General features: G+C 41.3%; 1 protein-coding gene across 2 annotated transcripts in view; it reads left to right on the plus strand.

The window, feature by feature from the left end:
- XYLT2 (xylosyltransferase 2) overlaps positions 1–12,630 on the plus strand; it is a 1,085,626-nt gene that overhangs the window by 114,305 nt on the left and 958,691 nt on the right. For both annotated transcript variants that reach the window (XM_044090487.1, XM_044090488.1), the window contains exon 4: positions 12,150–12,352. In XM_044090487.1, the coding sequence (XP_043946422.1) occupies positions 12,150–12,352 (203 nt within the window). The remainder of the gene's footprint in view (positions 1–12,149; positions 12,353–12,630) is intronic.

The following is a 12,630-nucleotide window of genomic DNA, read 5'->3' on the forward strand; positions in this document are numbered from 1 at the left end:
TGAAGCACATAATCATGGAACTCATTAACAAAGACATTGGGAACCTCCAAACACTGGACCCTACCCAATTCGGCTTTAAGGGCAGATCATGCCTCCTAAACCTGGTGGACTTCTTTGAGACAGTTACCAAGGATATAGACAAGGGAAAGGTGGTACACACAGCCTACCTAGACCTCGCAAAGGCCTTCGACACCATTCCCCATTCTGGTATTATAGACAAGCTCACCAGCCTGAACATAAACCCCTACGTCACAAGATGGGTTGCCAGCTGGCTCACTGATAGAACCCACATGGTAAGAGTTGTGGGAGCTAGGTCTGACTCTAAACCGGTTACAAGTGGCATTCCCCAGGGCTCAGTCCTAGTACCCCTTCTGTTCGGCATATATTTCTCAGAGGTACAGGCAAGCACTTGAGTGCTCTGGCTGACCAAGTTCACAGATGACTGCAAACTAGGGGCTATAATTGACTCTCCGGCTGACACAGACATCCTCCAAAAGGGGCGCACTGAGATGGATAACTGGTGTCAAAATCATGGCCTCAAGCTAAATGCCAAAATGTGCACAGTCATCCCCTTTGGAAAAAACAAAGTACCCACAAACTACCGCATAGGTGGTAGTCCCCTAAATATGGAAGACGTAATAAGGGATCTGGGGACCCAAGTAGATAGTAATCTCTCCTTTGATAATCACATTGCCAAAGTGGTTAGAAAATCCTTCTATGTGGCCCACCTTATCACAAAAGGGTTTGCATCCAGATCAAAAGAGGTCATTGTGCTCCTGTACTCATCGCTCATCAGACCCATCATAGAGTACAATGCCCCATTTGGGATGTATCTTACAAGACACCTGCAACAGCTGGAAAGACCACAGAAGTACCTCATCAAGAGGATCACTAACCTCAAACAGATGCCCTATGCAGCTCAACTGAAGAAACTCCAGCTGTACTCTCTTGCATACTGCCTACTCATAGGTGATCTCTGCCTGACATACAAGGCCATGTCCAACCCAGAACTGATGGACATGCTCCACCTAAAGAAAAGCTTATCCCCTCGAGCCACACGCTCTTGGGATCTAAACCTCACCACAACAATAAATAGGATGTGCTGGAGGGATAGATTCCTGTCCAGAGACTTCCCATGCTTTATTTTATTTATTTAAATTTGTTGACCAGGAGTGTCCGACTGGACGTGGGTCCATTTTCAGCGGAGGCCCGGGGAGAAAAGCTCCACAGTAAAATAAACAGACAGTAGTTACATTGGATTACATAGCGATTAACAATTTAACATAGAAATTACTTACAACATATTTACAAATGAAGAACATAGTACATCAGTAGACAACTAGAATCTTTATCTGTGAAGTACATAACAGGCATTAACAAATGTAACAATGGGAAGTTCCTGCTGTATAATAAGTACTAGGCTTATGAGCATCTGAGCTTGCTATCATCAAGGTAGTTAGTGGAGGTGAAAGAAAGGTAGTAGTTGGATGGGGTGGATGATATTAGAGTGGGAGTTGCAAGGGCATAGCCAGCATGTTTTTAGGTGCGCTTTTAATAAAGTTTTGAAGTTGGTGCATGATGGTATGGAGGTAATTGTGGGTGGGAGTGAGTTCCATAATTTGGCTATGGCACAAAAGAATAGTGCTTCACCAGCAGAGTTATTGGCTTTAGTGATCTGCAAGTGATTTTTGTTGCTGGGTCTTAGTGGTCTGGTGGTGCGATAGGGTTGGAGTAGATTCTGGAGGGGTGGGACATTTAGTGGATGGTTTACTAGTTTGTGGGCGAGTGAGAGTTGATACCACTGAAGGAGGTGAGGGAGTTCAAGCCAGCCCAGTTCAGCAAGTGAGAGACTGTGGTGACTACGGTAGGATGCCCCTGTGGCGAATTTGGCGATTTTGTTGTAGCAGGTCTCTAGCTTGTTTAGATCACATTGCCTTAGGTTGGTATATACTGGAGAGGCATAAAGTAGGGTGGAGATAAGGTGGGAATTTGCTATTGAAATCTTTGCTGCTTTGGTGAGAAATTGTTTATTTCTGTATAATGCTCCTAGTTTTTTGTGGACTTTTTTTATGGTCATGGATATGTGAATGTCAAATTTTAGTTTGTCTATTTCCACTCCTAGCAATTTGGTGTGTTCAGTTGGGTATATAGTGAGAGTTGTTTTGAGTATGTTTGGTGGGTTGGAAGAGGAGTAGTTTAGTTTTGTTTGGGTTGAGTATTAATTGGGCATCAGATAACCATGTTTCAACAGAGGAAAAGGCTTCCTGTGTGACTTTTTGGAGTTTGGGTAGGGACTGGGCTGAGCAGATGATGGTTGAGTCATCTGCGTATTGGATGAGTGTGCCATGCTTGGTGGCAGAGGATAGATTATTGGTGTAAACAGAGAAAAGTAGGGGTCCAAGGATGGATCCTTGAGGAACCCCTATAGAGACAGGTAGTTGGGGAGATATGTCATTCTGCCATACAACGGATTGTTGGCGGTCAGACAGGTAACTCTGAAACCAGTTGGTGACTGATTGTGAGAAGGATAGGTTATTGAGGACAGAGATAAGTTGTTTGTGTGGGACCATGTCAAATGCTTTAGATAGTCTAGGAAAGTAGCAGAGGAGAGATAGCCATTGTTTTTATGCTGAAGGATAGTGTTAGTAAAGGAGAGTAAGGCAGTGGTGGTGCTATGGTTTGGTCGGAAACCATACTGAGTACTGGAAAGGAGGTTGTTAGTAAGGAGGTAGTGTGAGACCTGAGAGTGTATGCATCTCTCTAGTATTTTGGAGAGTGGAGAGAGAATAGCTATGGGGCGGTAATTGGTTAGTTCTGCAGGGGGTCCGCCTTTGTGGAGGGGAATTATATGTGAGACTTTCCACAATGTGGGAACGTAACTTTCTGACAGAGATCGGTTAATCAAGATGGATACTGGGTAGGCCAGAGCATCAGCTGCGATTTGTAGGTATTCACTTGGGAGGTTGTCTGCTGCTAATTTGATGGGTTTAAGTTTAGTTAAGAGTTTTTTATGTTGGAGGTAGGTACAGGAGAAAAAGAGAAGGCAGTGGGGAGATTACTAGTTGAAGGTGTGGGTTGGAGGGAAGGGGGGTTGTGTTGTTTAGCTAGTGATAGTATGGTTTGGGTGAAGTGTGTGTTGAATGAGGTAGCAATATTTTCTGAGGAGTGAGGGATGTTAGGAGGAGGGGTACTGACTTTACCTGGGTGGAGGATGGAGTTTATGGAGGACCAGAATTGTTTGGGGCTGTGTTGTGAGGAGTCTAGGGCAGACTGGTAGTATTGGAATTTATCCCGTTTTATTAGCTTTTTGACTCTATTGCGTAGTTCTAGGAATTTCTGTCTAGCTGCGGGGGTTTTGGATTTGCGCCAGTGCCCCCAGGCTTTATCCCTGTTTTTCATTTCTGACTTAGTGGTTTTCTGTAGCCATGGGGAGGGTTGTGCTTTGGTTCTGGAAAATCTTATGGGGGCATGGTAATTAAGGATGTTCAGGAAGGTAGTATTAAAAAATTCAACTGCGTCATCTAGACTGAGGTACTTTAGAGCATGCCAGTTACATTCTTTAGAACAAGATTCCAATCTACATTAGGCAGAGCTGCTCGCTAACACTCTTCAAGCGAAACCTTGACAAGTGGATGGGAAACAGAAAGTTTACCCCGGGAACCACTTCAGTGGCTCTGCTGGACAGAGGCACAGGGAACTAATCTAAGGGGGCGGCGAAAGCCAACATATTCTGGCTAGGCTTATAAATGCCTTCGGGCAGATAGTCTAGTACCTACCTATGAACCTATAAATGTATGGGGGTTGTAGCAGCTCACTTGAGACCTGCATGGATTCAGAGCGTTTCCTTATGTAGATGACTGGCTCCTGACTGCACCAACCAGGCATTTACTGTTACAAGGCAGGGACTATCTGTTACAGTTAGCCCCTACCTTGGGCATCACAATCAACATGCAAAAATCTCAGCTACAACCCGAATAGTTGATAGACTTTATAGGAGCTCATCTAGACACAGCCAATTGCCTAGCCTACCTGATTCCAGACAGGATTTGCACTTTAAGATCACAAAACAGATTCTAGCCATTACAGTACCCCCAGCAAGCCTAGTCCTCAGAGTATTAGGTTGGATGGCTGCCACGATAACCTTGATTCCAACAGCTGGCGTACACATAAGTACTTCAGTGGACATTGCCAGTCCAAAACCACTGACTCACCCTGTCAGGTTGTCCTGAGTGTGCAAAGACTCACTGCTGTGGTGGCTTCACTCAAGCAAGGCCTACCCTTTGTTCTTCCATCTGCCAATGCTACTTTGACCACAGACGCTTCCCAACTGGGGTGGGGGGGGGGGATTACTTGTGTTGCATGTTCCAAGGCACATGGTCGACACAAGACCAATTTGCATGTCAGTGTCCTAGAGATGAGAGTGATGCTTCTATCATTTCAAGCATTTCATAGCCTTCTACCTTTAGGAACTGTTGCAATAAACTGACAGTATGTCAGTAGTATGGTACATCAACAAACCGGGAGGAACCAGATCTTATCCCTTATGTCAAAGCACTGAGGGTTTGGCAGTGGGTGTCCTCTTCCGACTGCTTCCTGATTGCAACTCACATTCTAGGGAAATCTAACATTCTGGCAGACAGCATCAGCAGAGTTATTCTGATGCCTCACGAGTGGTCTCTAAATCAGTTAGTGGCAAACACGATCTTCCACAAGTGGGGTCAACCTTGCTGCAATCTCTTTGCTTTGGCCCCTCAACTACAAGTGCAACAGGTTCTTTGCCCTGATCCCTACTTAGGGAAAGTCACACCGAGATGCTGTAGTATAGGTTTGGCCCTCTAGTCTTCTTTATACCTACCCTCCCCTACCACTTGTATCCAAATTTCTTCAGAAAATTCAGAGGTTGAAGAACAACGTGAGCCTCATTGCTCCCTTCTTGCCTCGACAGATTTGGTTTCCCTTCCTTTGGTTTCACTTAGTACGCCCTCCGTGTACGCTGGAACCACATCCAGATCGTGTCCCACCCATCAGGACAGATTCACCCGGATCTCCCAGGATTGAAATTGACCGCATGTTTTTTCCAATTCCAATGATGGCTAGAGATACCAGGCTTTATTTACTGGTTCAAAAGATTCTAATATCCTCTCATAAAGCCTCTACTAGAAAGACTTATAATGGTAAATGGAAGAGATTTTTGATATGGGATGATCAGAAACATTTTGCTCCTTTTACAGTTCCTATTCCTGCAGTTTTGGATTTTCTTCCTCCAATTTTCCAAAGTGGAGCAGGTTTTTCTACTATTAAGGTGCAACTGACAACCATCTCATATCACAATGGGGACAATTCATCTTCTCTGGCATCATCTAAACTGTGGAAGACCTTTCTCAGGTGTACCTTTTTACTCAGACCACCTGTAAAGGACCCCACTCCTCCTTGGGACTTGACCTTGATGTTACAAGCTTTTGTCCGACCTCCTTTCGAACCTTCAGCCAAGACAGACTTGAAATTTCTGTCCTGGAAAACTGCCTTTTTAGTAGCCATCACGTTGACTTTTATGTCTGAGTTACAAGCTTCCATCAGTCAAACCTCCCTACTTGATTTTTCATAAAGGTAGTGATCTTGTGTACTAATCCTTCCTTTTTGACTAAAGTTACCTCTGAAAATAATATCTATCAGTCAAGTCATTAACTTGTCAGTTTTCTTCCCCAATTTTCAGAACAGGGGTGAATACACTTCCCTTTCTAAACATAGACTGTTGCATTTTTATTTAGAGAACAAAATCTTTCAGAAAAACTGATCAACTTTTTGTCTCCTCTAGTGTTAGAAAAGGAAGGCCAGTATTCAGACCTACTTTGTCTAAATGGATCACAGACTGCATTTCTTGTGTGTATTCTACTAAAGGAATGCTTTTACCTAGTCATGTTAAAACTCATTCTACTAGACCTATGTCTACATCTCAAACCTTCTGGTCCAGAATTCCAATAGAGGACATTTCTGCAGCTGCTACTTGGTCTAACTCCCATACTTTTGTCACACATTACATATCAAATATTGTATCTAGAGGTAGGGCTGCTTTTGGCTGCTCCTTGCTCTATCTGATCACTATCTTAGGATAGTTCTCTTTCTGTAATTTTATGTATTTCCTTATATAGCTGCATCAAATTTGATCTGAGGTAACTTGGAGGACAGGGGCATAATGGGTAGGGGAGGAGCTTGAGAGTCCAATTCTTAAGCTATAAAAAAGCGGCTGAGTTGGATCAGAGGTTCGTATCTGAACCCACAGGTTGAGGAAGAATGAAAATGAACAACACAGATGGAATGTTATGCTAAGTACACAAGTTCTTTTTATTGTTAGTTGGCAGTTGTTTGTATTTAAAGGTGATCTGGGACTTGGGTCTTTCAGTTTCATTCACAGTTGTGGAAGAATTGTGAAATAATGTGAGATCTGAACCTCATTTAGTTATTTAATGTTTTTTTTCCATAATCAGTGTTACAGGTAACTCTCTGCCTAGTCTGGTACCTTAGACTGTAGTTTGGCTTGCAGTAGTGGCAGTATTGTCATTTTTGCTGCAGGATCTGTGATCATGTGCTTCTACAGCTGTTTAAGTAACATTTTTTCTGCTAAGAGTTTTATATTCTACTTATCATTTGCCTACTTAAATTTTAATTCCTCTGCCTTCTGTTTGTTATATCTGTTGCTGTTTTTCCCCCATTCTTATCTGCTACATTGTTACAGGCCCTTCCATTTCCCACTGATGCATTAAGTACTTCTCACCTGCTGCTTCTTACTTGTACGCTACTTACAGTTTTTCCCTGCCTTGTTGTAAAAGCTAAAGTTTCTGAAATTCTGATATGCCTGGGGTCACTGACCCATAGCTCAGAGTCTTAAGACTAAGTAAACTGATTTGCTACATGTTCAGAAATCACAGTTCCATTATTGGCTTCATCTGTTTGGATCCTTCTCAAATTCATCTGCTATAACCTGCACAGAGCTGCACCCACCCAGAGTTTTTTATTAAAGACTCTGGTAAGCGTAGAAAACCCTGAAATGTGAGAAACATGCTTTTCATCAAAAGAGGAAGGGGAAAATAGCTTCACTGAGCTGCATTCATTGCTTTTGGACTAGCTGTATAATGGGTTGTCTACTCAAGAGCTTTTTTTCTTTGTAAGCAGCCTGCAAAATGGGGTTGGGGTTGGCATAATGGCTAAGGTGTTTACCTCACAATCACAAGGTATAGGGTTTGATTATCACCTTTGGTCACTATTTTGTTATGGGCTGACCACGTAATAGTCGGCAGATTGCTTAGTATTTCCTTATGAACATAAGCAGGTCATCTTTGGAGACTGGAGCTTTTATACCAAGTTTATGGTTTGTGAGATCATAGCTTTCTCTTGAAGAGAAAGCTCCCATAAAAAGCATACTGAAGAGAGACAGTTTTGAAAAAACATGTCACATTTGGTTTATCTATTTAAGGGGTTGGGGTTGGCATAACAGTTAAGGTGTTTACCTCACAGACAAAAGATTCAGTCTTTAATTCTCACCATTGAGGGGAAATTGGCTAGGCTTAAGATAGCCAACAAAGGCATCTAGCCTAGTATTTATTTATGAATAGCTATACAACTTTTGAAATCCAGATTTGAGCTGAAATAACTCATGCCAAGTGCAAGTAAACACGCAGCTTAAGCTGCAGTATATCCCTAACCAGGTGACTAGGCATTTCCCTACACCTTATTAGCAAGTACACCCAAAGATTATTCTTAAGAAACCAAACTCCAAGCAGTTAGTCATTCTGTCAAAACCACGTACCACTACATATCCACAACTTCTGTAGCCAGCCTCATTGAGATGGTTATCTTGAGATAGTGTAAGAATTGTCTTGTGCTATCTGAAGAAAATCTATTACTCAAACAGCATAATGCAGTGTGTGAGAGATGTACATATGTAATGTCTTTCGAGGCAAAAATCTCACATCGTAAACTTGAACACCAAAATCGTCATCAGTACACTACATACTTTACCAAGGCCATCACAGTACACATAATCCATCATATGCTGCGTTTCTAAAGATTACCATGCCTAAACCTCAAAAATCTTTCAAAATGCAGCATAGGCATAAGTCACACTCAGCAGGCTAAGCCTATCTCCTCTGATGGCACAGGGAGTCTCAAAATCCCATAAGGCATGCATCTACCCAACGCAACATTCTTGTTATAGGTGACTCCATTGTAAGACCTTGAAGAACAAGTACCAGTATAACTCTGTCATAATGCATGCAGGTGTCAGTGAATTGAGGTGTATCTCACTGGTCTGTATGAAGACAGGCATAATGGAGGTCTTAGACTGTGGCCCAGGCAGTTATGAGCCTAGCATTGAGCAGCATTCTATCTTCTCCAAGGATGATGCCGCAGTGTGAGCAAAAAATACTTTACTTTAATAATTGGCTTTGTTTTTTTGGTCTCATTTGAAGGGCGTCCAGTATTTGTCATCCTGGAAGGATATGATCAACAGACCATGCTGCTTCACCAGGGATGGCCTGCATTTGTCCCTTCTAGGGTTTCAGTTATTGGTAGACATTGTTAAACACCATAGTGTCTTTTTAGACAATCCCAGCCTGATAAACCTACCAACATAATGAATCAAGCAAAGGAAAATGTGAAGGTGTCACTGATCAGTGTTATGTAGTGACTGACGCATGGTTTAAAACCACTGAGAGCATTTCAGCTATGCTGGGCTGTAATGCCTTCCACACATTTAGACCACCTACTGCATAGGGGGAAAAGTTGCTGGTATCGCAGTCTTAGTCTAGAATAAACTTACATCATGGCTGTTAGTGGCACGATGCCCTAGAGCTTTTTCGTGTCAAAATATAACCATCAATAAGGTCCCATACCATATATTAGCTAGCTGTAGAACTCCCTCTATGACACTGAAAGGCCACCATGCCTATCTATATGAACTGGAATCGCTCAGTATTAAAACTTTTTTTGCCATTTTCCTAGGTGATCTAAACTATCCATCTATAAACTCTGAAACCTTCATCATCACTAGTGCATGAGCACAGAAGTTCCTGGACTTTTTATCAGTAAAGATGCCTTGGAACATTTAGTCACAGTACCCACTAGGAGAAACAACATTTGGATCTTATCTGTACTAATATGGGGGCATTGTGCACCATCCCATCTTCATCACTTGTTAGGTCTAACCATAAAGCAGTCTCCTTTGAAGTAAAGTTGAAACCAGAAACCCTTTCCACCCAAAATAGCTATAGAAATTTCTCTTAAACTACTTGCTCCTAAGTGATACATTGGCAAGCTTCATATCCTCACTAAACCCAGTTAACTCCGCTGAAAAGGCAGAAACGTATACCACCACACTATACCAGCATGTAAACAGCTACATAGATGCAGCCGTACCCTGTAGAAAAAAGTGCAGGGCAAATGCCAGATACAACCTCCCAGGCTGGAAGCACATCAAGTTTTACAGTAAAAGGAAAAGAAATTTTGCCAAACATAAGAAGAGTAATTCCCAGAATGATAGACCCCTGCCATTGAAATAAACAAGTAACTCAGGAGCCTAATAAAATCCCCCAAAGCCATATTTGAGGCTAAAATAGCCACTCAAGCCAAATACATTCACAAGACCTTTTTAGTTATGTTAATAATCTTAGAAGCACAATGCAGCAATACTCTGAGCTAATTGTGAATGTTATCTGTACTGAAGCTGAAGACTTAGTGAATCTACTGGGCAATCAAATTCACCTTAAATTTTACTTCTGTGTAACCTCCGTCTAGCCGACATCATGTACCTGAAACTGACTTGCTTCCAGCTATCACAGAAGTCCAGGTCCTAAAAATGCTATCAAAAGATAAAAGTACTACATTGATGGGTCTTGAAAATATCCCTGATTGAATCTTAAATAGAATGATGAACAATTTAGCCCCCTTCCTAACAACACTGTTCAGCCTCAGGTTCCTTGCAGGTTTTGTACCAAGCAAATGGATAACAGCTGCAGTTGGCCCCTGCATAAGGGAGGACCTTCCACAGACACAGGCAGTTGCAGATTCATATATCTGACTAGCTGTAATCTCCGGAGCATTTGCAGAACATGTCGCTGTTAGTTTCCAAGGAAGTACATAATGTTCTGGGCATTGACATTGTGGTCATTTGACCTGCTGCCCTACATGTGTGTGTTTATAGAGAGAGAGACACACACATTAATTTGACATGTTTATCAGGAAGGTCTTACTGAGATAATGCCCCATTTTCAGTGGAGACCTGGGGAGAAGAACTGCATTTACATAAGATATTTACAGTTAAGTAACAAAGTTGTTACAAAACTTGGTACAGAAGAACAGCATATTGACTAAGTAAAAACTCACAATTTCAGTTTATCAGTGTAAAGTTGTATATACAGAGTACAAATATTTGGAGATAGATAAATTGACAAAAAGAACATTTTGCATAATAAAAACATTCATAGTTATAGTTTGTATAGATGATATTATACACAGCATACACCTTTGGAACAGAGGTGACCTAGATAACATAGCCTAGGCAGAGTTATATTTGTCTTTTGTCCAAGAGAAGGGAGGGAGGGACCACTTCAGCCTGGGAAAGTGCAGGAGCAGCACCAAATCTTATTTAGGTGGTCTTTTGGTAGGTGTTAGAGGTAGATCTAACTTGCAGAGGGACAGAATTCCATTTTTTAGTAACTGAGCATGAGTAGAGGCTTTATCTAGAGGATATGTGGGGATTATATATACTGAGAAGATGTTCATTAGATTAAAGTAATATATTAGGGTGGTAGGAATGGAGAACAGGACAAAAAGCAGGGAAGTTGTTGGGAAGCAGGTCAGTTTCTAGCTTATGTGCTTATTGAATTTCAACAAGTACATAACAATTCTCCACACTTAACACCAAAGTGTTCTTGGGCTTCATCATAAGTTGTGGTCTTTGTGACCAAGTTATTTGAGAGTTACAGACATATGTCTGTATAATAAACAATGAGGTAGGTTATCTGATTTGCTGCCTTGGGTCATGTACAAAAGCATGGAGACGTGGTCCAAAGTAGTATCTTCCTGCGATTTCTTTTTACTTCCAGCACTAAAACAATGGAACCCTTACTACAGCCAGATTAACACACTGGATCCAACTGCTGTCATCAAAAAAAGCTTTATTTTCAAGTAGATAAATGCTTTCATCTTTTATTGACTTCTGATCTATTAATGTTTTAGCTACACAAAATATACTATATAATTTTATGTGTGTGTGTGTATATTGTATATTTCCAATTATTTATATTGTGTGTAGGAAGAAAATTGTGTCAGGCTTTCAAGCTCTTTGATGTCCAATAAGTCTTGAACATGTGAAATTTTTCTCTTTCCCTGGGTCTCTGCAAAGGATATTTAACTTTTTTTCTTTCATGTGCAGCTTTTAGTAAGATTTAAGTACTAGATGGTCATGGGCTTTTGGATGTGTTTAGACCTTGACCACTTTGTAACCAGTCTTCCACTTTTAGGTGGTAAGTGTACAAGTTATGCTTCCCTGTCACCTTGTGATAGATTGTTTTGTTGAGAGATGAAACCTACTCTGAGGCTTTACATTTTCAGACCTGTTTATAGGTAACTGTCCATGCATATGTAGTGTGGGGGGACTTAGAATTTAGCAGCAAGTTCACATAATCACTAAAAACGTTCCTTAAGATGAACTCTATGGCATCATATCCATTTCATGCAGATAGCCAACTTAAAAAATAAATGTGCGCATTCTAACCATTGTTTGATCAGATGAATGACTTGTATTTGTTTACTTTCAGATCAGGTGCTCTGTATTGTTAGTGTCTGCCTATGTGAAAAAAAAATTGGACTTGATTTTGATGTATGCTAATATCTCTGTAGAACTCACAAAGGTGAACATGTACTCTCCATTTTCCTTTCTATTGCTAAAATTCGATTTGTACGGCTGTAATAGCTCCACTCATCCCACCATATTCAGACCTGCTTCATATGCAAAGGTGCAAACAGTTAAGTCACTGGAGGTAGAGGAGAGGTGCATGTTAATTAGAGCTAATCAGTGTGTCCTGTATTTTCAAGCTATTCATTACAGAGGTAGTGTTACTGTATACTTAATCTCTTTGTACTTTTCTTCACAGCGTTCAAACTATCTACACAGGGAGGTAGTACAGCTAACTCAAAACTATTCCAATGTCCGGGTAATGCCATGGAGAATGGTGACAATTTGGGGTGGTGCAAGTCTTCTTAAGATGTACCTTCGTAGCATGACCGATCTCCTAGGAATGACAGAGTGGAAGTGGGACTTCTTCATCAATCTCAGTGCAACAGACTACCCAACCAGGTCAGTGCATTTTGTAAATGTACTCATTTTGTTCTCTGGAATTTGCATTTTTTTCCACCAATACTGCAGAATAATGAGTAGATTAAATATATGTGGATGAAATTAAAAACATTAGTACAGCTACACATGAAGAGGTCTACGTGGTGCCTCCTTTTGGTAAATTCCACAGTAATCCATGAGAGGTCTTTGTGAGAAGCAAACGGTCAGATTTGTTAGCACTCCAGGAAATGCAGGTTGATGTAAAATCTGAAAAATGGTTACGCAAAGAATACTTTGCA

Source organism: Protopterus annectens, chromosome 12.part0 (genome assembly GCF_019279795.1).
Source record: "Protopterus annectens isolate FY-2018-M chromosome 12.part0, PAN1.0, whole genome shotgun sequence".
Classification (NCBI taxonomy): Eukaryota; Metazoa; Chordata; order Ceratodontiformes; family Protopteridae; genus Protopterus; species Protopterus annectens.